Source organism: Scatophagus argus, chromosome 1, assembly GCF_020382885.2.
Source record: "Scatophagus argus isolate fScaArg1 chromosome 1, fScaArg1.pri, whole genome shotgun sequence".
In the NCBI taxonomy this organism is placed as follows: domain Eukaryota; kingdom Metazoa; phylum Chordata; class Actinopteri; family Scatophagidae; genus Scatophagus; species Scatophagus argus.
This window is the reverse complement of record NC_058493.1, coordinates 13024332-13051224: the sequence shown is the minus strand read 5'-3', so window position 1 is coordinate 13051224 and position 26893 is coordinate 13024332. Positions and strand designations below refer to the sequence as shown.

At 40.4% G+C, this 26893-nt stretch overlaps 2 protein-coding genes and 1 long non-coding RNA gene across 4 annotated transcripts; all 3 read right to left on the bottom strand.

Annotated features, from left to right (window-relative positions):
- Positions 1-163: 163 nt before the first annotated feature.
- rufy2 (RUN and FYVE domain containing 2) lies at positions 164-17372 on the bottom strand. 2 transcript variants are annotated; one of them, XM_046384449.1, is made up of 19 exons: positions 16585-17367; positions 14549-14722; positions 14323-14440; positions 13330-13431; positions 12753-12876; positions 11941-12005; positions 11778-11843; positions 10949-11018; positions 10706-10807; positions 10397-10513; positions 10224-10316; positions 9121-9195; positions 8925-9022; positions 4287-4406; positions 4079-4208; positions 3812-3906; positions 3162-3210; positions 2847-2927; positions 164-2707 (listed from the first exon to the last, which is right to left on the bottom strand). In XM_046384449.1, the coding sequence occupies exons 1-19, from the start codon at positions 16883-16885 to the stop codon at positions 2564-2566; spliced, it is 2124 nt and encodes a 707-aa protein (XP_046240405.1). In that variant the 5' UTR covers positions 16886-17367; the 3' UTR covers positions 164-2563. The 2 variants fall into 2 exon arrangements, with proteins under 2 accessions (XP_046240405.1, XP_046240416.1); XM_046384460.1 differs by lacking the exons at positions 164-2707; positions 2847-2927; positions 3162-3210; ... (1 more) ...; positions 4079-4208; positions 4287-4406 and adding an exon at positions 5070-7241 and having other exon boundaries at positions 16585-17372.
- A 1171-nt stretch (positions 17373-18543) lies between these two features.
- LOC124056745 lies at positions 18544-21195 on the bottom strand. Its single transcript, XR_006843008.1, has 3 exons — positions 21043-21195; positions 19189-19274; positions 18544-18829 (listed from the first exon to the last, which is right to left on the bottom strand). It is a non-coding gene; the product is annotated as an uncharacterized LOC124056745 (long non-coding RNA).
- Positions 21196-22053: 858 nt separating this feature from the next.
- Positions 22054-24541, bottom strand: LOC124056703. The gene is made up of 2 exons (XM_046384412.1): positions 24101-24541; positions 22054-23310 (listed from the first exon to the last, which is right to left on the bottom strand). The coding sequence occupies exons 1-2, from the start codon at positions 24440-24442 to the stop codon at positions 22990-22992; spliced, it is 663 nt and encodes a 220-aa protein (XP_046240368.1). The 5' UTR covers positions 24443-24541; the 3' UTR covers positions 22054-22989.
- Between the last annotated feature and the right edge of the window lie 2352 nt (positions 24542-26893).

Sequence of the window (26893 nt, the reverse complement as noted above, 5' to 3'; positions counted from 1 at the left end):
AAGAGTCGGTGGTTGCAAGTACAGCTGAATTTAAAAAACACTGATATACTCTGCTAACACGTTGTGTTGGATTGATTTCAAGGGGACACGGGAAATTGACCCAATAGTAAATATTAACTGAATACCTATCTTAAAAAAAGAAAAAGACAGTGAACATTAAGGATTCTGTCTTAACTTTTAATCAGAAACTGCTACACAGTAAAGGCAACATATTGTTGGCAAAAGAGTTAATATTAAACTGGCAGGACTTGGTAAGCTAAAGGGCCACAGTGATCATCAACATTATGTATGTACAAGATCCGGTGGTATCAACACTGTACAAGTCCCATTGAAAGCTGGGAGATTTACAAGAGCAACACTGTACAAAAATGTTTCAGGCCTGTGTGCAGTTCAGACACATTTGCTGATAGTGCTTAACAATGATATGATGAATTGAAAAGTTTTTCAATAGCTGAGACAAAAGAGAAACACTTCTTGTACTGCACCCAGACCTTTCTTGTCTCTTCATGGGAATGAATACTTCAGTTCTTGAAAAGTCACAGGTTGTAAACTTTGTATACAAGTACAAAACCAGAATGTGCAGTGGAACTCGTATCATAAGCCATCACTGAAGACAGCGTCTGTTACAGTCATCAGCATTAGTTTGCCACACAAACACATTTCAATCTTGATTTTCAAAAAAAATGGTTAAAAGTTTCTAAGTTTCTCTCTCAGGAATGGAGCAGCAAGAAATGTGGACTTTCAATGATTTATCCATCTGCACAGATTACAGTTAACTGCAGGGGAAACTTCCAACAGCTTCCACAGACTTCTAAATGTAAAAACTACTGTGCACGTAGCACAAAATCAGATATAAATACTCTCAATGTGACTAGGCAATATGGAATTGGCAAGTGTGTAACACCTGTCTGATCTTAACTTCTAACCAGTCCATGACGTGGTCATGCTGCCAGCTAACCATCAGTGGTTCATCAACAAAAGAGGCAGTTAGGCCGACCGACCCTGAGTGAAATCAGTCAGGTGACAGAATCTGTTGCCCTCCTTGGTGCTTTCAGCAGCATCCACTGCATTATTGTTTCCAACAGTGAAATGTGCCATCACCCCAGGGGTTGTTGTCTTGGCTAGTATCAGCTAGTGTTGCTACGTTGAAATACTTCAATTCAGATTCTCTATACAGAAATCCTCTCTGTAGAAATAAAGGGCTCATTTTGGCAACAAGAGAAGCACAAGTAGGTAATATCCATTGCATTTACACAGGCACAAATGGTGACCAACAGACTTTCGGTTCCTTTGAAAGCCCCAGCCCCACGAGGAACTAGTCTAGTCACAGCACAGCAATGTCAGTGAACGTTCCTGGAAATAGTTTGGAGTAAAGTCTTTGTCTCATTGCACATCAAATATTGTGAGGACAGAGCTGACCAGCAGGCCTTTTTCATTCTGTACCAATTCCTCTGTCGGAACAAATGATGGCAGGTGCAAAATATTTTCATGTTGCTCCTGTGAAATTACAGTAGTTAAAACAGCAACATAAAAAGTGAGACCAGATTTACTTCGGGGCACATTGTGCTCACAGCCAACCCAACAGAAATATACAGTTTATATATTTTTAGTTTAGTACCTCGTAAAATTGAGTTGAACCTGTCAGGTTGACCTGATCTTTAGTGCCTGTGTAAATGCTGCTTTAGACTTTGTGTGCATTTCACTCCACCTCAAATGGAGTGACAAACAATAGTAACAAGGCCACTATACTGCATGTATAAATTATATATGTTTGGCTAAACACTCACTGTATACAGTTTGAGGCTTGATAAATACATTATAATGATGCAATACTAGATGAGATGGAGGTTCATGAAAATATCTGCATTTAACTGCAGCAGTGCTCGTCAGTTTCACTTTCAGTTTCAGAAGTTTTTCCTCTTTTCATAACATCTCTCTCCTAACTTCCTCTAAACTTCAAAAAAAAACAAAATCTGACCCTAATGATCAGCGTCAGTGTGAGCAGGCAACACAGCAGCAGGGCTGTCTAAGCCTTGTCAGCCCAACACTTGGACTCACCACAAGGGAACTCGAAAGAGAGTCCCACTTTGCATAACTGTAAACTGACTGTAAATGAATGGCTTCATTCATACAACTGATGTATGTTTAAGACAGATAATTTGACTGCCCACAAAATATTAAAGCAGACCAAAGATTCTCACTCCACTAAGTGAGAAATTTTGGCCACATTATAGTGGACTGATTGCTTTCTCTTCTGTGTCCGATCACAGGAGAATTTTTTTTTTTAGGTGTTTTATACTGCAGGGCAGCAAGTAGTGATGTAAAACAAAAACATGTCACAATGATGTGGATATTCCTCATTTTATCTGTTAGGGAATTTTTAAATTAAGTAAATTAAGATATATCAAATGCACTATATGTTCATGCATGTGGTCCACTTCTAGCAGCAAACGGTGTGTTGAGATGAGTTGAGAGATGGGTCTTACGGAGGACAGGAGGGTGGGCATCAACGAGTCTGAGCTCAGATTGTTTGAAGCAGTCATGACAGCAGTGTGGGGTTCCTTCACGTCGGATTGGAGGAGCATCGCTGGAGGAGGAGGGCATGGCAGGTGTCACAGACCCTGACCGGTTTTGGTGAGGCGGGCAGAGGGAGCTCATTGTCAGAGCAGCTGTTACAGAAGATTTCCCCACAGTTCCTACAGTGATGCTGGAGAGAGAGGCAGAAAGAGAGTTAGAACGACCTTATCTAAATATTTTTATTATCTAAATATTGCCGAGTTGGGTTTATGGGTGCAGTTTAGCAGTTGCGCAGTCCTCTTTTTATTTCTCAGCATGTCAAGACTGACCTTTCGTCTTGAAATTGAGAACTCTTTCTCACACAGCTTGCAGTGGCTGGCTTCCTTGTCCTTCAGCCAAACCTGACCGCCCTGAAGCACAATAAATCTGTCTCACCATAACTTCACATAATAGACATTATAGAATAACACGATACATTTCACTAATATAAGATCATCGTTGTTGATGAGACCTGGAAAAGATGCAGGGCTCATACAGAGCCAGACTACTATGGCTCTTTCACTAATATCTTACCTAACTTACCATCTTAGTTATAGAGATGTTTTAGTTGCAGTTTTTATCTCTGCAACTCATTATTAATGTACCTGAAGAGCTTTATTGGCTTCTTTGATGTCTTCAATCTTCATTTTGGATCTGATGACACAAACAATAATAAAGTCAAGCAAAAGTCAACCTTTTTCAGCCATCTTTCTTTCTGAGCGAATTACTAAAAAACAGTTTTAAAGAGGCTCTCTTCTTGTTTTCAAAGGCTCGTCTGCATTCCTCACCAAGCTGTAAACTCTCCTTTTTTGCAATAATGTAAATATGTTATGGTTTGTCGTAAATGAGCTGAAATGTGCAGAAGCACTGGTATGAGCTGAGCAATTAAGATCGTTTGGCCTGAAATTAATATAATAACCTACTAGAATATACAGAGTCAGCCAAAATAATTTGTACACACATCAGGAAAAGAAAAACATACATAAATATTATACCTATACCTATAGATACCTATTTCGAAGTTTGATCAAATTACGACAACACTGTGTACTGTTGTACGATGTTTTCCCAACAGATGGCATTATCCTTTTTTCCTGATGTGTGTACATTATTTTGGCTGACTCTGTATGTTTTTTAAAGGACTATTTTTCGTCCTAAAAAAATACACATACAAAAAAACCTATCATCCTATAACTATAAATCCTTGTAAAATTAAAATAAGCATTTTAAGGTGTTTCTTCAATAGCATACATACTCGCTTAGTTTGGAACCTAGTTCTTCCAGAGCTTGTTCTTGGTCTTCACAGATGTTCTTCAGCTGAATGTTTTCATCCTGGAGACGATGGAACTCCTGGAAAAACCCACAAAACGGAAGACATGCATTAGATCGGCACAAATTCAAAATCAAAACCATATTCTGCAAATGCTGGGTTCCACAATCAAAGCTACATACACATACATGTAATAAATCATTCTGTGCAAAATCATACATGTGGTACATTTCTTGCTCTCTGTCTTTTTACCTTTTTTAGTCCATTAATCTGCAGGGCCTCTGTGCTGAGCTGAGCCACTGTGTCTCTCTCTCTGTCTAGATCACTTTGTAATGTCTGTCGCCACTCCCTCTCTATCTTCAGGTCCGTCTCCAACTGCTGGCTGTGGGAGCACCACAAACATGTCCAAACAACACCGATAACAAGAATATCGTGTTTTGTTTGGAAGGGTTTCACTTACAGTTGCCTTTCTTTGTGCTCGATCTGACGCTGCAGGCTGTCAGCCTTGTTGGCAAAGTCCAGCTTGAAACGTCTGGTTCCCTCCTCGGCGAAGGTCCGGTTCCTCTCTGCCTCCTGTAATCTGCACCATTATAACCAGGGACAAACTCAGGACCATGGAGAGAAAAAATTGGGCAGGGGGTTGGAGGGGCAGGGACAAAAGAACGGGAAGACAGGAAGGAATGATGGGTAAGAAGGGAGGTTGGGGACTGAGGTTTTCTGAGTGGGAACATGAAGGAGGGATGGCTGAGAATAAATAAAGAAGGTCAGGGGTGAAGGTCAGGCTGAGGATGGCAATGTGATCTACACTGATCCACCAGCAAAGAGTAAAACTGAAAAGAGTGGAGTGAGAGTTGACTTAAGGGGTCCAAAACAGAACGGTAAGAAACAAAAAGAGGTGATGAGGGAAAACCACCTTAAAACAACCAAATGGGCAGGAAATAAGATGATTGCTGAGCTAATTTAGATTTTAGATATTGAAAAACATGCTAATTTCATTGTTTTTCATAAATATTATTGTACTGTATTGTAGGGAGGAAACTTTCATAGCTTGTTTTCAGGATATGAGGATGTTAATTTAGTTTTAGATCCCCGGTACTTGGACAAAGAGGAGAATAATCCCACAATACCCTGACTCATAGGTACTGTTGACCTTAGGAGCTTAAATTTATCCTTAACAACACATCATAAATGCTCTCGTTTCCCAGCCTGCATCCAAACATAATCAAAAACTCAAACCACATGCTTTTAAAACATCTAACTTTATTGAACACGGTGGTAAAAGACAGTAGTTGTGAGTTTTTCACAGCTATACTGAGTGATTATTCTTCTACAAATTGAGAGGAGTTACAGTACTATGAACAAAGAGTTAGAATAGGTAGAACGAATAGTTCCTTATCTATCACAAAAAAAATAAATAAATAAAAAATCAATAAATATGCCAAGATGAGACACAACACATTCACGTTCCCTTTGCAGAAGCTCCAGAGGCTTACAGCTCTGTCACTACAATTCTTTACACTTGGCTCAGGTCTGTCTGTTACGCAGAAGCAAATCACACAAATTAAACTAAAGCTGCTGGTCCCACAGTGCTGTTTACATCTACTAAGACTCAACTGTTTTCAGTTTAGGTGAATCTTTAGGAGGATGAAGAGCAAGAAGAAGGTGGGCTGTGTCAGAAATCATTCCACTTACTGTTAAGTGCACTATGTTTACCCTCCACCATTTTCATCATGGAATTTTGTAACGTCACCACAATCCATAAGTGTGCAAAATCTCAATTGACTGCTCACTACAGAGTAAACTACGTGGTGAATCACTGGTGAACAAGGGACTAATTTCAGACACAAAGAAGGTCATCACAGGCAGTCAGAAGCAGCTCAGGAGGTGCAGCACATGCAGAGCAAACTGGCAACCAATTACAAGCAGGAGGCTGCAGAAGCAAACTCCCATCTGACTAAGCATCTGTAGTGGACATTGTTGACTGACTGAGATGAAATGCAAGCAGCTGCAGAAACATTATGTATAGGTTAGACGATAGATTTTATGTTCGTGCACTGGCTTTAGACCTGAACAGGGTCAGCTGCAATGAGGTAAAAAGAAAGCAAGGAATCACAAGGTAATCGACAATCTCTGCAGAGCCAAAATGTATGCCACCAAAGGACCGTACGAAAATTACTGATTGAACTTTACGTCCCCAGAGAAAGCGACATTTGTGATTATCCCAAAGCAGGTCCGCCTTTCACTTCACAGAAAGCAATAAACTGTGAACTAAAATGTGTCCAAAAAAAAGTGTCATGTAAAGCGACGGCTGTCAGATGCATCATTTTGTTACTTTAGCCACTTCCAATTCTATTCTTCAATGTGGTTTTCATGTGAAATTCATTGTTCCATTAGCATATTATGGTTCACATAATACACACCTTACATTCTTTTACACTTATGTTTATTAAGTACAAGTAATTTGGACAATCCAAATATTACTAGATATTATGGGGAGAGTGTGTGTCAATTTGTCTCTCCATCAAGAAAAAGGTTCAAAGACAATATTAATAACATTAGGAAGTGCTTAAAAAAAAGAGACAGAATTTTTAGTCTCCCCTCCCCATGGCAATAATTTTCATACAGTCCCTAAATGCGACAGTGATTAAACTCTGTTACCGTGGCTCTGAGCGTTGCCACATAAACAAGTCAGCAGTTGCGATATGAATGGTAAAGCTCACTATATTCAGTCTAACTCAATGTGAACATTAACCCAGAGACCCTAAGATTACATCTGAGAGCCCAGACAACTATCTTAATGTCAGTTACTGCATATAAATTGACTACTAAAGGAGGAATAGTAGTAGTAGCATACGTATGTTTTTGTGTGTGACTACATGGCTGACCATGTGAATGAATAGATAAAGTAGTGTACGATAAATTCACAATGTTTCTTTAGTACCTATGAAAGAATAACGCATGTAGTATTCAGACAGTTCCCTGACCAGCTAAACCTGGACATTCAGAGGAAATGTATCTTTGTTTAGCACAAACTCATCACAGTTGTCTGAGGACTGAACTAAAGATCACAAAACATTTTGCAGTGCTCTCCATGAATCCCAGCACTCTGCTGATGATAATAATCGTGTTTCAGGAACTAAAGCACCAAACCATGCAGTCCAGTTTCACACCATTCTGTGGCTGCTCTCAGGCCGTAAACCCCCCCACCCCCAAAAACAGGAATGTTCCTTTAAGGTAAGTCCATTTACTACTTCAGTCATAAGTAATTGTGTGTCTGCATGTGTCTGCATATGCACATATCTGTCCTCAGAACGAGATGTCCTTGACTAGCTTGTACTGGTGCTCTGTGTCTGTGCTGGCACACTTAACAAATGACATAGCAAGCGTTCTGGTCTGACTGAGCAGATCCTTATCACTGCACAGAGGAGCAGGGATAAAACCGGGGGGGGGAAATGACACATGAAAGTTTCAAGGGAGCAAAGTGGATGGATGGACGGATGATTGGATGGTATGAAAGAGACAAACAGAGGGGAGGGAAGGAAGGAAGGAAGGAAGGAAGGAAGGAAGGAAAGAAAGAAGGAACGAAGGAGGGAAGGAAGGAAGAAAGGATGTCAATACATCAGTATTTTAAGCAACCCCGGTTACACCGAACACTTTAAGTGGCTTTTAACTTCACAAGCATAACAGTAAGTGTAAATAAAACGCATTAAAACACAGAAATCTGATTTCAGGCTTCCAGGTTCACACTGTCATCAGATTTCTTGACTCTGGATATACGTCCCTCCATAGTAAGTGTATGAGTAATGAGAGGAGATGTGGGGGGCTGGCAGGGAAAGGTAATGTGGACAGTCAGACGAATACAACTGGAGCAGAAAAAAAAGAACAGAATTTTATGTCAAGTGTGCAACATGAGAGACTCACGCCTGGACAGCAAAGCCTGCATTTACCTGCATACACCTACAATAGTTTATCCCCGTTTTGATCTCTCTGCAGTAGACAACACGCTGACAACATTGTGAGGGGGAAGCTTTATGCCTTAATTAGTTGTTAAATGTTCAGCACAATAACACAATACTCCACTGACAATACCAAGTGTAACCGGGGTCTGTGTCCTGCCAGCCTATGAAAACCTTTAGAACAGAGAAAAACATTCACAACCAATCACAAAGAGGACAGAACAGATTTAAACCAACAGAACAGGGGAGGGGAGGGATGGACCGTGTTGAGTGGTAAACTATGGGGTGACGAGGGATTGTTAGGCATCAATGAACCAGCAGGTCTCATTATGACTGATACAGATATGGAGCAGTATACACTGATAGTGGCACAGTATTAACCAAGACAAATTAGCATGCATGAAAATGTCAGCACTACAGCTTATCAGACATGACGCATTAAGGAATGCAGGGTTTCCCCAAGGAAATCATCAGCAAATCCTGACGTATATCAGCTTGAAATTAATTAAATTATTATGCGGTGGCTTAAATAATTGCACTCCATATACAGTCTGGGATTTGATGGCTTTATATCTCAAATGTTGGCAATTTTTGTAAAAGAGAAAAAGAAAGACTTTTTAGTGTATATATTTGCCATTTCATGAGAATGTTGTTCATGTAACAAAGGAGACAAATTCGGCTTTAGCCTTTATATTGTGCAACATTTTGTGTTTATGGGACACACAAAGGAGAAATTAGCCATGGGAGGAGACAAGGATTGCCGTTTCCTAACCATTCCCCAGGAGAAACCCTGAAATAGTGATGGGGACGAAGACTCAAATCATTTTTCCCAATGCTTTCTCCAATTCTCCTCTGTATAGCTTCAAACTGAATCACGCACAACTCTTAATTAATATGCACTTTTAAGAAAGAGGTCTTTTTTTTTTCTTTTTTTTTTATAAAACCGAGTCATTTTTTGGGAATAATTTACGTACAATGCACACATCAAACGCACATTGCTAAAGAGCACCTAAGTTTTTTCAGCGAAAGAATGAAAGCAGTTCACTGACTGCAGTGAACCTGGCTTAGACTGGAGGAAGTACTGAGGAGACACATGGGGCAAAGTGATTTTCCTGCTGTGATTAGTGTGAACTGCTCCTCACCTTTGCTCCAGCTGCTTCATGGTGGCAGTGATCTGATTGGTCTTCTCCTCCAGACGACTGATCATATTGTTCTTCTTCTTCATCTCATCATCAGATGACTGACAATGAGAATTACAGACCGTCATGAGTGGCGGTTCTAGCCACAGTTTATGTACCGTATGAGAGAGGACACAGGTCAGGATGTGTGTGTCTGTACCTGCATCTTCTGGTACATTTCTACATTGATGGCTTTGACTTCATCCAGCTGATGTCTCAATCCGATTAGTGTGTCCTGTTGAGATAGAAACACAGACCAATATTGACATGTGACTGCTTCTAGTTTCGCAGAGTAGTTTCACTGCACTGTTTCACTAACTTAAGGTCTTTGTTAAACTTTGTGTATCCATTCATCCAGTCATTTATTCACTGGAGGTCTCTACAACATTTAATTCAGGACTACCGGTACTTCAGGGGTGGTCAGTTTTGGAGCTTAGCTTGAAATGTGCTTTACTGTATACACATGAATATGACTAAGAGCTGAAGCAAGTTGAAATATATTTAGGACAAAATGTATGTTGCCAATATTGCCATGCCACAGGCCATGTAGTCCTGGGCAGCAACAACGGTCCCATTACTCTCCAGTCTGACAGCTGATTCACCTGACCTTGTTGGTGATGATCACAGCAGCCTCCTTTCAAAGCTGCGATGATGTTGCTGCCATAGCAGCTGCTGTATCTCACAGCTTGGCTACAAATGTCAGTTGGTGGTGTTTATGTAGCAGAAGTCACATGTTGGTGGTAAAAGGCCTGACACTTTGGCAGGGCTTCCAAAGAGATGGGTGGTGTTATATTTTTAGTTTGTGCCCTGCAGAGGGTGCACACTCAGAGTGATGACATTACGCCCAAAGAGCAACCACATCATTCTCAGCATCTTTATTTTAACTGGTTGTATTTCGATATATCGCAGTAAAATTACTGACTGGGCTTTTTTCATCAGTTTATACAGTGTTTGCATTCATTACTTGCTATGTACAGGGCTTATAAAAAGTATTCACTGCCTTGGATGTTTTCTCCTTTATTGATTTTATAAATAGAATCATAGTTAATATAATTTGGCTTTTTTGACAAGAATTTACAAACTCTAATATCAAGGTGAAAACAGATTCCTACAAAGTAACGTGAATTAATTAAAAATAAATAATGTAAAATAAGTGCTTATGCAGCATTTATCTGTGCATTGCTGAATCATCATATATTTGATTTCTGCTTTATAAACAGCTGAGTAATCAAAAAGGAAGACAGAGGGGAAAAGTAAGCTGACCTGCTTTTCATGAATGTCTTTCTCAAGAAGTTTCATGGCCAGCTCCATTTCCTGTTTCATCGACACCTGGACTACCAACTCATTCTCCACATCCTAAAAATAAAACCACATACAAGTATGTTCAACATAGGTCAACACAGATATTACACACACACGAGCAGTCGTAATCTGACCTGTCTGAGCTGACACTCCTCCTTCAGTTGCCTCCGAGCCTCATTGTACATTTCATCCAAACCCTGACGCGACTGTTTGTATGTATCTCTCTCCACTGACACATCCCCTTGGGTGACCTAGATGAATGACATAAACAGGAAGGACATGTCAGCCATACCGTGCTTCAGTTTTCACCAGTCTGTAGTCTGAGCTGGTGAATTTGTTGGAATATTAATGGATAGATCTGTAGTTCTGGGTTCTGTTTTCGCTGCAGGGAAATTTTTTACCAATCAATGATTCTTTGTGTTTTTGGTGTGTGGACTGTGTACCTCTAAATGTTGTTGTGCCTTCAGCAGAATAAGGCTGTTTTCATTTCTCAGCTGCTGGTTTTCTTCCTGGAGTTTTATGATGTTGTTCTTGGCAATGGCTAACTGCACATACAACCACATATAATTTAGTCGATCACTACGAACAATTTGACAGTAATGCTTACACTGACACAATGACTTTATGTAAACATATTTGGCAAGACTTTCATATGAAGATACAGATATTTTGAGTGTGGGTCTCACCTCCTCTATGAGTTTAGAGTTGGATTTCTCTAGAGAGTCCACTCTGCCCTGAAGACCATGAACTGTGGAGCTAGACGCACAAACACAGAAATTATAATCAACTTCCTTAACAGCTGTGGCGATAAAATGTGTACTTTGACAAACAGTTTTTCTTCTTCTGGTTACAAGGTGCTCGACGGAGAACAACTGTGACCAAGATCTGTTAACATGTTTAACAACACTCACAGGTTTAGAGGGGCTGAGCTGACAGACTGGAATCTCACTGTTAATAGCCACAGCACCTATGCAGTGGTGCCACGGTTGGCTTAGCTTATGTTCAGATGACAGCTCATATAGCTTATCGAGGATAACAAGTGACAAAGTAATTTAATGTCATGACACACATCCGACATGTTTGGATTTTTAGCTGTATAACAGATACAAAACTGAAAAAAAATTCACTAAACGTATAATCCCATTCAAGGCAGTTGATCAGTGCAGATTCATTTACATGAGGTATCAGGTTTGTGAAGAAAAACAAAAGTCAAAAGAGGGAATGTGACAGTGACAGTGTGTGCTTTAATGAGACTGTCTGTGGGGACAGATGGGGACACAGCTGAACAACCACACTAGTTCAAGTCCAAACCGACAAACACTTGACATATTTTAACGTGCGACCAGTGTTTCAGTCTTTTGCCTTTGACTCGAGGCATGAAGATACCACTCAAGCATCAGAGAGAGTCGACAGATGAAAAGCAAAATGTCAAGTAGAAATAAAGCAGAATGACAGCCTGACTCTATCAGGGAAATCCCTACAGTCAGGTCTGCTAATAAAAACCAAATGTCTTACTTGAGTTGCCGGTTCAGTTCCTCAACGTAGTTTTTCTGGTCCAAGATGGATGCTATCTGGGTATTCCTGTTGCCGTGTTAATGGACATAAAACAAAGCTCTGCATTAGATTTAGCATGTCTAAGTGTATCAGAGAAAGTGAAGAGACAATAAAAGGACCATACCTCTCTTCACTCCTGTAATCATCAATGTCATTCTTCAAGTACATGGAGAAGTCAATCACTCCGACCTCAAAAGAAAAAGACAAAGCTAGGCTTAAATCACTCAAGGGGAAATCGGTCGTGGTTGTATAATCATTACTCCTGAAAGGCAATGATTGTACAACCATTAATTGGATGAAATGAGTCATGCTTTCAGTAGTCGAAAAAACCACCAGAACATCTGCAATAATTAGTGTATAATAATCATGTAGTTGCTCGGTTACACCTGCAAGGTTAAACTCACACAAAACAAAAAAAATGCTTATCGTAAAAGTGAATGTAAACAAATGACATCCAATGCTGTGTGCATGTGCATTTACTAATAAATGTATGTGTTTGTTAACCACACACATGCATACAAACTACTACAGTCCACCATGGAATCTAAAGAGACCTTTAAGCATGAGCTTAATTACATTAAAATGACCATTACACTTAAATGATCCTAGTCACAGTCAGGTGCGAACACAGTCTCTACAGGATATTTGCACTAGTGAGAAAACGTGTTTGTAAAGTCTCCACCCACGGAGCATAAACACTACATCGCAGTGTCTGCTCACCATTGGCCTGACGCAAAGATAAGGAAACAGAATTCATGACTGCTTCCCCAAACTAGACAGAGTCACTGTGGAAAAACTGGTTCATGTCAACAAACTAGTAGGCACTGGAAGTGGAGATAGAAACACACCCACATTAACACTACAGTTTTATGTCGTGTGTAATTGTGGCGTTTCCTTAGACAGTCAGTCTAAACACTGTCGCAGAGCAGCGGTTACCTGAGAGTCCAGGTCCTCGCCTTTGACACACAGGTTAGCATCGATGACATTCAGGCCCACCAGCAAACCCACGATCACTGCCCCCTCCTCCTCCAGCATCAGTGCTGAATTCTCATAGAAATCACTGTGGAGGAAGATTCAACAGATTGTCAAACACTGAAGGAAGCTCCAGTCTTAACTTATTTATTTCCTTTTTTGTTTTTTTTATTAAACTGCAGACTACTCATTTTTTTACACCAAGTTATTCTCAGGGTTCTTAGAGCACTATTAACTGCTGGATCAGAATACACAACCCTCAGTAGAAGGCTAGGAACTTTACGTAATTATTTATTGACTAATATTATAAATAGGGTTACAACATGTTTTGTTGTTGGAAATATAACCACCTTCATAGGATCTGTTGACAATATGACAAATATGCCATATACATCACCAGCCTCAACCTTTAGGGCCAAGATTCACTTTTCATATATTCAACTAAAGGTAAATATCAAAGGTATGTTTTTCCAAACAAGTCAAATGTTATACATTACAATATTACCATACATGTCCTTTGTGTTTACATATGCGTGCATACCTGAGCAGGTCTTTTCTGGTGATGAGGAGTCGTAGGTAGTCGGCCAGCCGTTTCTGCATGAGAGCCAGGCGCAACCAAGCTCTGGCCCTGCCTAATGGAGTTCTGGAAAACACACGACACAGAAGCTGAGATTATATATTTAGGAGGTTTTAAAAGTCTAAGACCATCTTTGCACCGGCCTTTGTTTTGCTTTATTGTTTATGTCTAAATAGGTACTACTTGGTGTTCCTGAATGTACATTGCAGTTACATGAGCTCATCTAATTATCTGTTTTCTTCTTTTCAACACTTAATTCTGACGAACCAAACCAGGTTCCATTTTGCCTCTGGTTGTAGAGAAAACACATTTTACTGTCCTGCATCTAACCTTTGGGTCCGTACTTGATGTTGCAAAAAAGCTGTTCTTCTACATGTCAGCTGCTCTGATTCAGCACCACCAAAGAAAACGGTTTTCCATGTAAAACAACATAACTGTTCCCCATTTTGCTGCATCAGCAAAGACACGAATGTGACTCACTTGATTCCCTGCCTAGAAGCTCTGCTATGTAGTGACTGATAACTGAATAGCAATAAGTAAAGCATGACATGGAAATTATGTGCATAAATGAGAGTGAGCAAATGCCTGTTTACTACAGCCACTAGAGGACTACATGAATATTTATGTAGGTTTTGAAGTTGAGATTCTACCACCCCCATTTGGTACGATCACTACTCATTTTGTTACCTCTTCCTGTTTGACACATCTTTGGGAAAAGTGTCCATATAGGCTCTAACAGTTACAAACAGGAAGGAGAGAAGCAGTGAGAGAAAAGATGAAGTGAAAGTAAATCACACTCAAGTATTTCCCTGCGCTGGCTCAGGTCACAGTCTCATGTTACTGGTGCACGTAAGGGTGCGCGATTGTGTTCTGGCTCATGTTCCTCCAGCATGACGACAGATTAGGTAGTGTGTGTGAGCATGCGTGGGTGTATGCGTACACAAATGTATTCCTTACTTAAGACCAGGCAGGTCTCGTACAGAGGCTGAGATCTCTGCTGCTTCAGGACACAGCTTCTCCACCAGCTCCAGAGGACCCCATAGGGACTTGTTAAAGCCTAGAAAGGACTTCTTCACTGGAGAGAGAAGAGAGAGCTTAGACATCTAATTTTAGCAAGATGGGACACCGCCACACTCGTGCATCACCCACACAAGACAAGTTAAAGCATTTCTTTCCCTTTTACCTCTGAGGCCATGTTTGAGGCAGTGCTCCATGACAACAAAGAACTGCTGGAGGGGTGGGTAGTCTGAGTCCAATGTTCGCCCAAAGCTCAGAGCTGACTCGATCAGCCCTTTGATACTCAGCTTGGCCATGTTCAGCAAGTTGGCTCGCTCCATGGCCATGGGGTCTCGCAGGGCTGCAGGACAAAAGTCGCATAGAAACACTTGACTTCATAATGTCTAATTGTTATCTTAAACATGCCTGTAGAACATCGAACTCTCCCATCCTATCTAACAATGACAGTAACAACACAAACACTGTCAGCGTGCTTATGGTGCCACAGACCCCACCACAGTCCTAGTTGCTGTAGCCTATTCCGCTGAAATGGTTGCTCCACACTTCAACTCTGGTAAACCAGTCTCTACTGACTGACGTGAAACACATCACTACCCAGTACAACAGCGCAGGAAAGAAGTCAGAGAATCCAGATTTAAAAACAGAGATTGTTCTGATGGTGATAAGTTTAATCAGCTTTGTGTGAAATTGTTTGGCAAGGACAATATGAAAGAGCTTTAATTGTCCCCAGCTGTTATGGAGACACTGACAAGTCAACAGATGATTTCTTAGGAGCAGCATGCATGTCAGATGCCCTTGGGCAGCGAGCCCTGAGGATCCTAAGGAAAAAACAGTAACCCTTTGACTGCCTGTGTCTCCGTGTGACTTCTTCTACAGTATAGTTTCAGGGATTTTTTAAAATTTTCCTGAAAGGTTGTTTTTCTAAATTAATTTCTTGTGTTCTTGCTATAAGAATGAAACAACACAGACTGTCAACTCTTAGGAGACCCCATCATACTGGATGCCTGAAACAACTATCAGCCATTTATTATTCTGATTTTACATAATTTCAAGCTTGTGATGGATGCTGGCTGATGGGCACACCGACAGAGAAAAACAATAGAAGATGTTGAAAGTTAACCAGCCACTGTTGTGATGACTGAAGAATGAAATTCACTTTTCAAGCAAAAATACCAAAAAGGCACTCATTCCACATTCTTAAATGTGAACAAAGACACTTAAAACTTAAAATTCTCCAACATTTTATACACAACAAGATTACTGATTAATCAAGAAAATAGTCAAAAGATTTATGAACCATGAAAAAAAATAAGTTAAGGACTGTAATATTACCAAGAGAGCACACATATACAGACTATACCAAAACACAAGGTACAACACACAGCGTTGAGCCCCAAGGAAGAGCACAGACGGAGAACTATTTCCATTTGCATTAGGGATGCACAAAGATATCAGCACACCACTGATGTTGGGACGATAAAATCTTTAAAATTACAGTGAGGGCATCAGCGCAAAGTTTCTGCTGATAAAATGCTGCTTTAATCAGCTAAGTAGTTTACTTATCTTGCACATTGAACATGCACATTTTGAAAAGCATCGTATGTCATCATCTGACAGTGGGCCATCACGATAAGAGTAGGCATTATAATATGTTAACTCCACTACAAGAGAGATTTGATGTTTTTTGCAATTAACAGGAAAAGGATTTGTGGGCATATCAGTTTCGGCATCTGTTGTCAGTCAAACTGAGTTAGAAAACACTGGCATATCGAATATCGATAAAAATCCATCTGTGCAGCATGTGATGCTTCAGTCAGTTAAAATGTGTGATGGTACAAAACAACAGCAGCACAGCTACAACATTACTGCTAGCACTTACAGAACAGGATGTACCACCAAAACATGAGAGCAACATGGATGTATGAAAAATCATTTGGCCACACACAGTCGGTGGTGAGGTAATGCTAGATGTGGAAGAGAGGGGAGGTGATGCACATCTACACACACCAGCTGAAGTCATCAACAGTGCTTCAATTAGCTACAGACTTAATGATCGATTCTTCCTGAACATTTGTGTAAAGACACTGATAAGCACGGGGTTAGGTCACGTTTCCCCACGAGTCACTGAAACAATCAGTTGATGATGTTATTCACAAACCTCGACTTTGATCAAAAACCTCAATCCTCTTGATAATACTCTACCTTGGACAGCCCAGTCCCCGGGCAAAGACGCCCTGTGGTCCGACACTTTGGGCAGGACATGAATGCTCCCTGAAATGGTCTCGGATGCTTTCCTGGCCAAAGCGAAGATAGGAGCCTGCCATCGCCCGTCTCCTCCACCACCACCACCACTACTACCTCCTCTCACTGTGCTGCTGTTGTTAGCTTTATCCCCAGCACCAGATTTCTCCTCCTGCAGTCTCAAAATTCCAAACACCTGAGCTTTCTCCTTGCTGGTGTCCGCTTCAGACAGAGCCAGGTCGTGCTCTGCGGGCGATGCCATGTTCGTGTATCTCCGAAATGGGTAGCGTTTTAGCTAACTCGTGCTGGTCTGTGCGATACCAGTCATACGGACTGCTAACCGTTAGCGAGCGTTAGCTTGATGTACAATTCACCCGGCGACCATTATCATAATCACAGCATGAAAAATACCCGTGATGCCACCGGCCAAAGCGCTGACGGGTCTAACTAGAATCAGGAATCAATCGTCGTATCGTTTCCGTACTGTTAAACGCAATCATCGCTCTACATGGTGGACGTTAGCAACGGTGGCGCGGACGGCTGCTCCTACAGAAATCTTTTCCGTACATAGCGGGGTTGTACACATTTGTTTACACCCCGCAGACCAAACCGATAGCTGGCTCCTGACAGTCCCACTGCACCCTCAGGAGGGGCGGTGTCAAAAGCCTCACAAGACACACAAAAGGCAGCATACGTAATATTTTGGTGGCTGCTTCGTTGGGAATGTACCGCCCCCTGCTGCTGGAAATGAGAACTGCACGACTACTGTTTGTGAATGTAGACAGCCATGTGACTAAAAAACTTACTCTTTACTGCTAAATAGTCTCGGCCGGAGGGTAACTATATACTCAAATAATGTACAAATTTGAGGTAGTGGTAATTTACTCGATTGCTTCCATTTAATGCCTTTTCTCTCAATTTAGAGGGAAATATTGTACTACTCCACTACAGTGTTTTGACAGTTACCAGTGACAAAATTAGGACTTCACATACAAAACATAGAAAAGGCTTACATGTAGGCTATCGTATTGTTGTCAAACTAACCAACACTATGTGAAAACGTTAACATTAGCATTAATACATCAGAAATAATAATACAATAACATAATTGTGTAACAGTAAGAAGGTGCATTTTCTGCTCTGAGTGCTTTTAGTTGTGATACTTTAATTAGCCAAGCCTAAACTCCCCTAATAATATTTGTGTAATTTTACTGAAGTAGCCTTTTTGATAAACTGTGCGGTATTGTTTCTTTTATTTAAGTAAAAGGTCTTTGGTAGTTTTGAGGGTTTAAATTGTGTGATAAGCACTTACACACTTAGACACTTAGACTTTTTTAACTATCTTTGAATATCTTTACATTTTTTTGGGCAGGAGCTTTCTTGGCAATAACATTTACAGATACATGCAGTTTAGTGAATAAATAGGTGGGTGGGGTTCTGTTGGTGAATTTTTGACTCATAAACTCCTAAAATTTCCACTGTTCTAGCCGTTATTTTGAATGTAATATGTTGTACCCACAGAGGAAATTCCTTTAATAGCAATGCAAAAGAGAATTTGGTAGAATTTAGAAGCATAACAGTGGAAACAATAAACACCCACACAGGCTCCGGTAAAGTAGGAGGAAGAAACAGACATAGATTTGGAGAGTAAGTAATCTTCTGATTATTTTCTTCATCATTAGCCCTATTATTTTAGTATAAATTGTCATAAAATTGTGAAAAATGTCCGATATCATTTTCCAGAAGCCGAGGAGACGTCTTTAAATGCTTGTTTTGTCTGACATATCCAAAGATATTTAATATTATAGAGGACTAAGAAAACCATCAAATATTTACATTGATGAATATGTGACAGAAAAGAAGAAGAAAATGGACGGATGGACTTGCCAACCTACCTTGGCTGTAGGCTAACCGCTCCATACTCTCACTATGAGTGATACCCCAGCGGTGGAGGCTCTGAGGTGAGTACATGGTAAGCAGGACCCTCCTCTGCCCACTGCTTTGTTGCAAAGAGGAAAAATCAAACAGATCCCTTAGTCTTGGTCTCTGGTTCCTCAGATTTTCTGATTCACTGGAACCAGCTGGCTCTTCCTCCTGAGGTGGCGTGTACTGGTTTGGCCTTTTCTCATATGGTGTGTTCCAGCTTGGTCAGGTTTGGTCACTGTCTCAGGGTGTGCTGGGCTTCTGTTGGGCTGAACAGGACAGCCTGGGACAAAACAAACAGGTGGGACAGACCTAATAAGATCTTAGAATCAGGGAGATTAGGCATGGCTGTAAAAGCAAATTTGCTCTTGTCTTTTGCACACAAAACATAACATCTTAAAGGATGAACTTGTTTAATAGGCTTAAACATAATACCTGTCTATAGCCACTGTAACAGACCATTACACCATTCCTTGTGACTGATTCACGATGCAGGATGAGTCCTTGCACTGACATAAATAATACACACCAACAGGTTCTTTCCTCAGACATTCTACTAAACCCTAAAACATATCAATTTAATGTGAAAATAGTACAGTCTGCACCAAAATCTACATTTAATTTTACCGAATAGGTTCTTACCTCCTTCTTGAGGTGCAGTTTATGAGGAATGCATCCAGTGGGCCTCCACCTCAATGTAGCACGGATGCAAAAGCCCCCGACCACAACTGAAGAATAACACACATGAGAGGAACTGTAGGTGCAGGAGGCGGAGGACAAGGCTACAGTGAACTGCATCACAAGGACACTTCTCTTGTTCTGCTTCTCTTCCTCTGTTTGCCATACTCCTCTCTCTCGCTCTCTCTAATAGCTCGTGGCTGACCAGGGATCATATGACTGGTTTCCTGCAGATCCGCACAATCCTTAGCAGATTGTATACTGTGTTTATTCTCTGAATGGCTGTTTCCCAGTCCACTCAAAACAGAATTCAGGCCGCTCCTGCATTTATGTTGGTCTCCATTTCTTTCCTCTGTCTCTTCCTCTGTTGACATGACTGCGTGTGATTTCTCTGTTTGTATGCCTTTATATCCCCTGATTTTCTGACATGTTGACCTAATGGTGTTACAAGACAGACTGGCAAAAAATGTGTAAGCCTCTTCATTCTGATTTCCTGCAGGTTTGTTTGTCTGTGCTTTTGCCTGTTCATGCATGTTATGCCTACTTGTCTATCTGTAATGCCATGCTACAATAGCAACTACAATATGCATAAGTATTTGTATTTATGTATATCTTAGTTTCTCTCTTTTGTTATGGGTGAACTGTATTACTGGCCACCGTTTCAAGGAGTGTATGATGTTACTTTTTAATGTTAGCTGGCAGCTAATTTGGTTTCATGTAGTTTCACCTTTCCTTAACTAACTTATAGCCGTACTTTAATTGCAATTTAAATATATAATCTGTTTTCTGCCTCATTTATGTAATTATGGTACTGTAAATAAATAATTGTGTTTCTGGGAGTGCCTTTGAATTGTGTGCGATGACTTCCCCATAGCATCTGGAGATCAGTTATCAATCTGTGTGAGTCAGTGGTTGAGAGATCATCTCTTTGTGCGTGTGTGTGTTTGTGTGTGTGTGTGTGTGTGTGAGAGAGAGAGAGAGAGAGAGTGGCCCACCATGCCTTATGCTCTGTTTATGTCCTTTTCTGATCAAATACCTGCGTCCCCTTCATCCCTTCATAGAGTGCATCAGATGTGCAACACAAGTTTAGCCATGGTCCCGTGAGCAACACTTCAGGTAAATATTTTGTAGGAAATAGTTCTCTGGTTGTTTTGCTAGTTTGGAGGACAGCCTTTAGCATTTCCTTGATTGGTGGACGATGATACCGTATGATTTCTGTTGTAAGATTTCACGTTACACTCTGCTTGAATATGGTTTACTATCATTCAAATTTGATTGGTAGATTGCTGTAAAGTAGATTGGTGTATATGTTTTGTTGTTTGTTTTTTTCAAATCTTGTTCCATGTGCTCCTTTTTAACATGGAGCAACTGCCTCTCCAGAGGTCTCTGCACAGCCCTGCATGACACAGGGCTCTTTCTCAGTTGTCTCTGAACCACACCTTAACAAATCACTACTATACATCACTTGGCTTGTTGCCATATGGCCATGTAGGAGCACGCCCTTCCATGTGACAGACAGGAAGAGCAACCAGTCAATAGTCATCAGTTAAACCTCTTCCCACCAATATCAGTGTGATGCTGTTTCATCGTAGTAGTCAGTATTTCATTCTGCAGCAGTGCTGGAAGTGGTCCTATGCCATTTTCATTATCAGGAAACAACATGCAAGGAGAGGTGAGAAGTACATTCTACAAAGTAGAACACAATAATTAAAGTATCATCAGAACCTGCGCAGTAATTGGTATTTCTGAAGGGGCTGTGCCAAAGGTTTGTTTAACATTATCCTCCCACCATGTTATCATGTGAATATTGTATCTCACCTCAGGCAGTAGAAAGAAGAGAGTTGATCCTTATTTCTGCAGCTTGTAAACACTCAGTAGTCTGGTCCAGAAAAGGATAAGTCTATGCTCTGGTCCAGTATGCAGGGTCTGAGGAAATGACTCGGTGGAAGCTTCTGTAGTTCTGAAGCTGTAAGCCGGTACACGCTCTGGAGACATCACCGACAGAAACCACAACCATCACCCCACACAGCACCCAATTACAAGAGAGCAGGAAGCCTGAGAGAGGGGGAGGGGTTTGGGGGTAACAGCAAAGAGAGGACATGGAGAGGGAGGAGGCTTGTGGGGGAATAAATACAGAGAGGAGGAGAGGAGAGAGAGAGAGAGAGAGAGAGTGGGTGTGGGGAGCAGAGTGTTGGCATAATACAAACACATCAGCAGGAAGACAGTAATGCAAGACGGGCACTGACTGGTACTCACCACAGCCACACCTCAGTATAATACACTGTTCATATGAATGAAATACATGAAGATGTGAATGAAAACATACACATGATGGTGAACAGTGCTTTCCGCAACAGAGGAGGGTCAAGCCCGTCACTACGAACCAATCCCTGACTGCAGATTGAACAGAGAGGGAGGTCCCTGTTGAAACGGACCAGAGATTGGTGTGTGTGTGTGTGTGTGTGTGTGTGTGAATGACTTTGCAGCTAAGACAATGAAATAGTATCACTGCGGCTAGAAGGTACTCACGATGAAATATAAGATAACGCTGCTAATACTTTCCCATAAACCAAGACGATGAAATAAGATAAGATAATCCTTTATTAGTCCCATAACTGGGAAATTACAGAGCAGTGAAAGGCACTTCAGTTAATGATAAATCAAAAATACTTTATGGCTAGATCAGCAATTTCTACCATCAAGTTTGTTGAATCATTTACTCCATAAGAGTTATCATCATCAAAGGTTAAAAAGTGAAGATGCGAGTCTCTAAGCTGAAATATTAGCCCATTGTGATCTGTGATAAGAACGCTGGACACAAGGCGACCATCAGGAGCAAAAAATATTTATTTGTAAAAAAATATATATGCCAGAAATGACTCTTATGTACAATCAGCAAGCTCTGTCTTATCTATAAAAATTGCTTGAAATGAAGCAAGCAGTGTTGACAAGCAGAATTATTCTTCCCCATAATGGCCTGGCCAATTTTTTGCTACAAAGTTAAAGAAAACAAGTATATTGATATTTGCTGTTATTTCAAAAACAACATGAGTAGTAGACAAATGGTTTAATAGCAAAAAAGTATAAATGTTAAGTAGTCATAACGTTGTCTAATTATGGCATTTCCGAGCTCTGTCAGTAAATGAGGAGAATGTTTAAACAGAAGTCAGTCAACCAATGGCTCAAACACATTTTTATGAATGTTCAATACTCTGACTTAGCTACACACCCATACATTGTGTCCTGCATAAACCAAGCCCCATTTGCATTAATTGGTGTAAAAAAAATGCCCATTTTAATGTAATGCAGTATCATACAGCCACAACACACATCCTAAAAAATAACTTAAACATTTTAAATGAACATTATGAGATTCAAAGACGCTGTGTGGCTCTTGTATTTGACTGGATTACATTCTACTGCACGTCTACTAATTAACTAACAACTCCATGTTCACTCTGTTGTTATAACTAGTAGCAAAAGGGTGGCTTCATCGCCCACATTATAAATGAAAGACACTTTTCAAACCAGGAGACAAAGCTCTTGATACATGGACAAATCTGATAACACTAAATTATAGAGATCTACATACTGAAATTTTTAATAGAAGTGGTTATCCAAAAATAAATATTAATGAGCTATAATGGATAAAAAAATATATACATATTTAAAGGTTGAACATTGTAAGAATTATACAATAGCCTAGCATACATATCATGGATAATCATACATATTTTACATTTTTCTTGCCTTTCAATGAGCCCTTCAGTCCTCGAACTCTGCAGCATAAAGCACTTGCTGGAATTTCATCCTCACCTCCATTCTTTTTTTAATGGTAAGCCTCTTCAGTGAGGGCAGAAGGCTGAGCAGAAACAGTTCATCTTCATCTCTGAGGTTGGTGAGGGCATCTGCAGAACTTATCTCAGTTTCTGTGGTTTGTCTTTTACGTTTAAGAGGGACTCCAAACTCCTGATGGCTGCTCGGACAGGACTCCACAATTGAAAAGCTAGTACTAACAACGGGTAGGGGACCATGCTTCTCATCTTTATCTCGTTCTTTCTCCATGTCATCACCACTTCCAGCTCCCTGTGTGGCATTAAAGCAGGATATAACTCCACTGGTTAACAGCACAACACTTGTAACAAGCTTCAATTTATCTGAGGATCACAGCCAAAAATATAGGACTATCTTTACCTCCTACTGGCAACAAAAATGTTGACAGGTTTGACTGTATATATACTGTGTTGCAAGTGTACATATTAAAACAACTATTATAAATGCGCATTATGTACATTCTGCTGGTAGGAGTTTCTAAAAAACAAAACAAAAAAATATATTTAGGGAGGAATCATGGGTGATGTTGTCTTCATAGTTAAATAACCACAGTGGCTGGTGAAAATGTATGTGATGCCACTCAAGCAAAAATATTCAGTGACAAGATAATTTTTAAAAACTTCATGATCCGTTTAGTCCCATTCGCTCACTTCCTCTCTCATTCTCTGATTCTCATGAAAGTTATATGCGACGGGCCACAAGTGCTTTTATTTTGAAAGCTACATCTGGATATTCTGAGAGGCTTGATGATGAGGTGGTGCAGTGATGTTTTCATACGTTTAGCACTAGTCTTGGGGGAAAAATTAATGTAGTTAACATCAGGGATATAAAGTTGTATCTATGGACACAGTCACACTGTATATTATGATACATGTAGATTAAACACGGTGAATATGATTACAGTTAGCCTGTGTTCGCAGTGGCTACGTCTCCATTGGTCAAATTAAATACGGTTAGCGAAAAATCTGAGTTACTTTACCTAGTTTTTAATATAAATAAAATGACTACGTTTTAAGGTAATGAATGACAGGCGGACACACACCTCGTCGGCTTCTCCCATGCCAGTTCCTGGTTTGGGTTTGACATAGGCGCTGAGCCAGGCCAGCTGGTTGTACAGCACGGGGACGGGCCTCTCGACCGGGTTCTCGTCGTCTGTTAGCCGAGGGAAGTTTCTCTTGGCCATTCGCTTCTTCGCTTTGCAGAACTTGTCGCGTAGATTTTTCCATTTCAACTTCACCTCCTCCTCTGACTTTCCCATGTGCTCTGCGATTTCTTTCCACGACAAATGCCCTTTCATAGTGTCTTTGTAGTCTTGTCGAGATTGGTCGTAAAGATTCGGGTGCTCACGTATCAAGTCAGCGAGCTTCTTTTCGACAGCGTTCATTTTGTTGTCTGTTTATTTATTTCAGTGCGAAGTCTTTTCGTCGACAGACAACGATCGAGGTTCGTCTTCAGTTGGCAGAAGGAAGTGTGAAGCTCCATTAATTCAAAATAAAAGTTTTATAATTGACGCCTTTTTACAGTGAGCTGTCGCTATCCTTTTGTCAGGAAGTGTGAGGGTTGTTTTATCATATATCACGTTTCCTTATATTAAATTAGAAAAGATATATAATTAAAGAATCAGCAGATAGCACCTAACAGAAAAACAGAAAAGAAAATCGTGAAAATAATACAGTACTCAAAGGTACTGGTGAAACTGGTTTAATTAACATTAAATTAACATAAATTGTTAATTTAATTAACAATTAATTTGACCATTGTCGGTCAGGTTCTTTCTTGTTACACTAGACTAGATGATTTAATCATGCAGTGTACTGTGCTTCTTGCCTGTTTACACTAGATGGCGTATTTGCTCTTTTCACCTCTGCTTACTCTTTAATTTTCACTGTGTGGACCGTGAACAGTTCAGATGGTTCAATAAAACATGGCTTGGTTCTGGGGTACCTTTAAGGACACACAATGCTGTTCGTAACTTTAAAGTGCATCTGCTCTGAAGACAGTAAAGGGACTAGAGATGATGTTAGTGGCTGAGTGTGCTATGTTATTATTGTCATAATGTTTTGGGATTATAGTATTTTATTCTTTCTTTTACTCCTTATGCATAGTGCTTGGGTTTAAAAAATATTTTTATCTGTGCTACTGAAACATTGTGGTGGTAAACACACCAGAAGTGATGGTTGTGATGCAAACTTCATAATTATCATAATTGGTGTCAGGTGGTGAATGGCTTTTTAAGTGCATGTTTTGGATAGATAAAGAAAATATGCTGGATAAATGCAGTTTGCCCAAACATCATGATTTATTGTGATGTTTGGGCAAACTGTAAAAAATCCTAAGAGTGTGGTATGCAGTTTTAAGGTCTATTCTGTGTGTAAGCTGCTCTCAAGAGTGTCTCTCTTATGAATGATATGAACAGACTTGTTTTGATCTACTTGCTTTTTAAGATCTACATGTGTATGCATATTTGTTTTAAAATAACTACAGTTATGAAAGAAATTATGCTAACACGTTCTGTACTAATCCCTAGTGTTATTTCTGTTTAAATATTTTTGCTGTGCATTACACTGAGGTTTGGATCTCTTGCACTGATTAAGTTAATGTGTGATTATCAAAGGCCATAATTTAAATGAAGGCTAATTTGAATAGTTTTTAAATGGTAACCACATGGAGACTCCAGGCAGGTGTGATGAATACTTGCATAACTGCATCAGATTTCATTTACATGTGAAGGCCAAGATGCTGGGTTGTGACAGATCAAACGTCGTCTCTGCTGGTGGCAGTCTAAGTGTCACCTGGAGGGTTCCTCCTGTGGTACGGTACAGATTACAGGGACAGAACAAAGGATAACACCAATTATGAGGACATCTGCTATTTTCTTGGGGATGTCAGAAGTGATGGCACACCCAGTCACAGTCACAATTACAGTACAACTGACTAGACTACTTACACAGGGTCTACAAGAGGTGGCAACCTGTTATTACTGGAATCCAGAAAGTCAAGACACCTTCATTTGATGGGGAAACACAAATTATACAGACAGCACAATTTGTAGTTAGCAGTTTCATTCCATTGTGACTGATAAAAAATGCAGAGGTGTCTTTCTTGTTGCTGACAGCGAAAGAACCCGAGACAGTCTCGAGACTCGAGAGAGTCACAGCCATTGCCGTTCGGGACGGCAACGGGTCATTTGGGAAAATACTGGTATGAATATTTGAACCTTCTTCTTGAACTTTTTATGCACATTTTGCTGATTCTCTAACATGTAAAAAGAGGGAGCCATGGAGAATCAGGCAGACAGTCTGGCACTGCAAAACATTGAGCAGAAATCACCTGTAAGCAGCACACTGGCGTCGACCATAGCACAGCACTTTCACATTATAGTGGCAAGGATATTGTTTATTAGAATAATGTCCATTTTGCAACTTTTTGTATGTAAACATGTAAACAGATTTCTCACAGTGGTGATCTGACAATCAAGTCATGAACTTTATGTAGAAGATTTTTCTACTGACAGACAGATGACGTGAGTGCTGTGGTAGAGAGACAATCTCATTTATCCGTAGAATTTTAGCCTCTGGCTGCTAGCTGCCAAGTTCAACCAACACGTAAACCACAGTCTTCAGTTGATGCTACAGAACAAATACAGTACAGCGTGTTTTGGGTACCTTGCTCTACAGCAGTCTTGATGGCAGTTGTTTTGTCTAAGCTACTTTCCCTGGAAGTCCAGGAATTTGAACCCCTGACTCTCCAGTCCCGAGGTCAATTCTGCAACCATTTGGCTACTGTCCTCCACAAATGTTTCTGTTCTGCACTCATGTTTGTAGTCTCTGTCCTG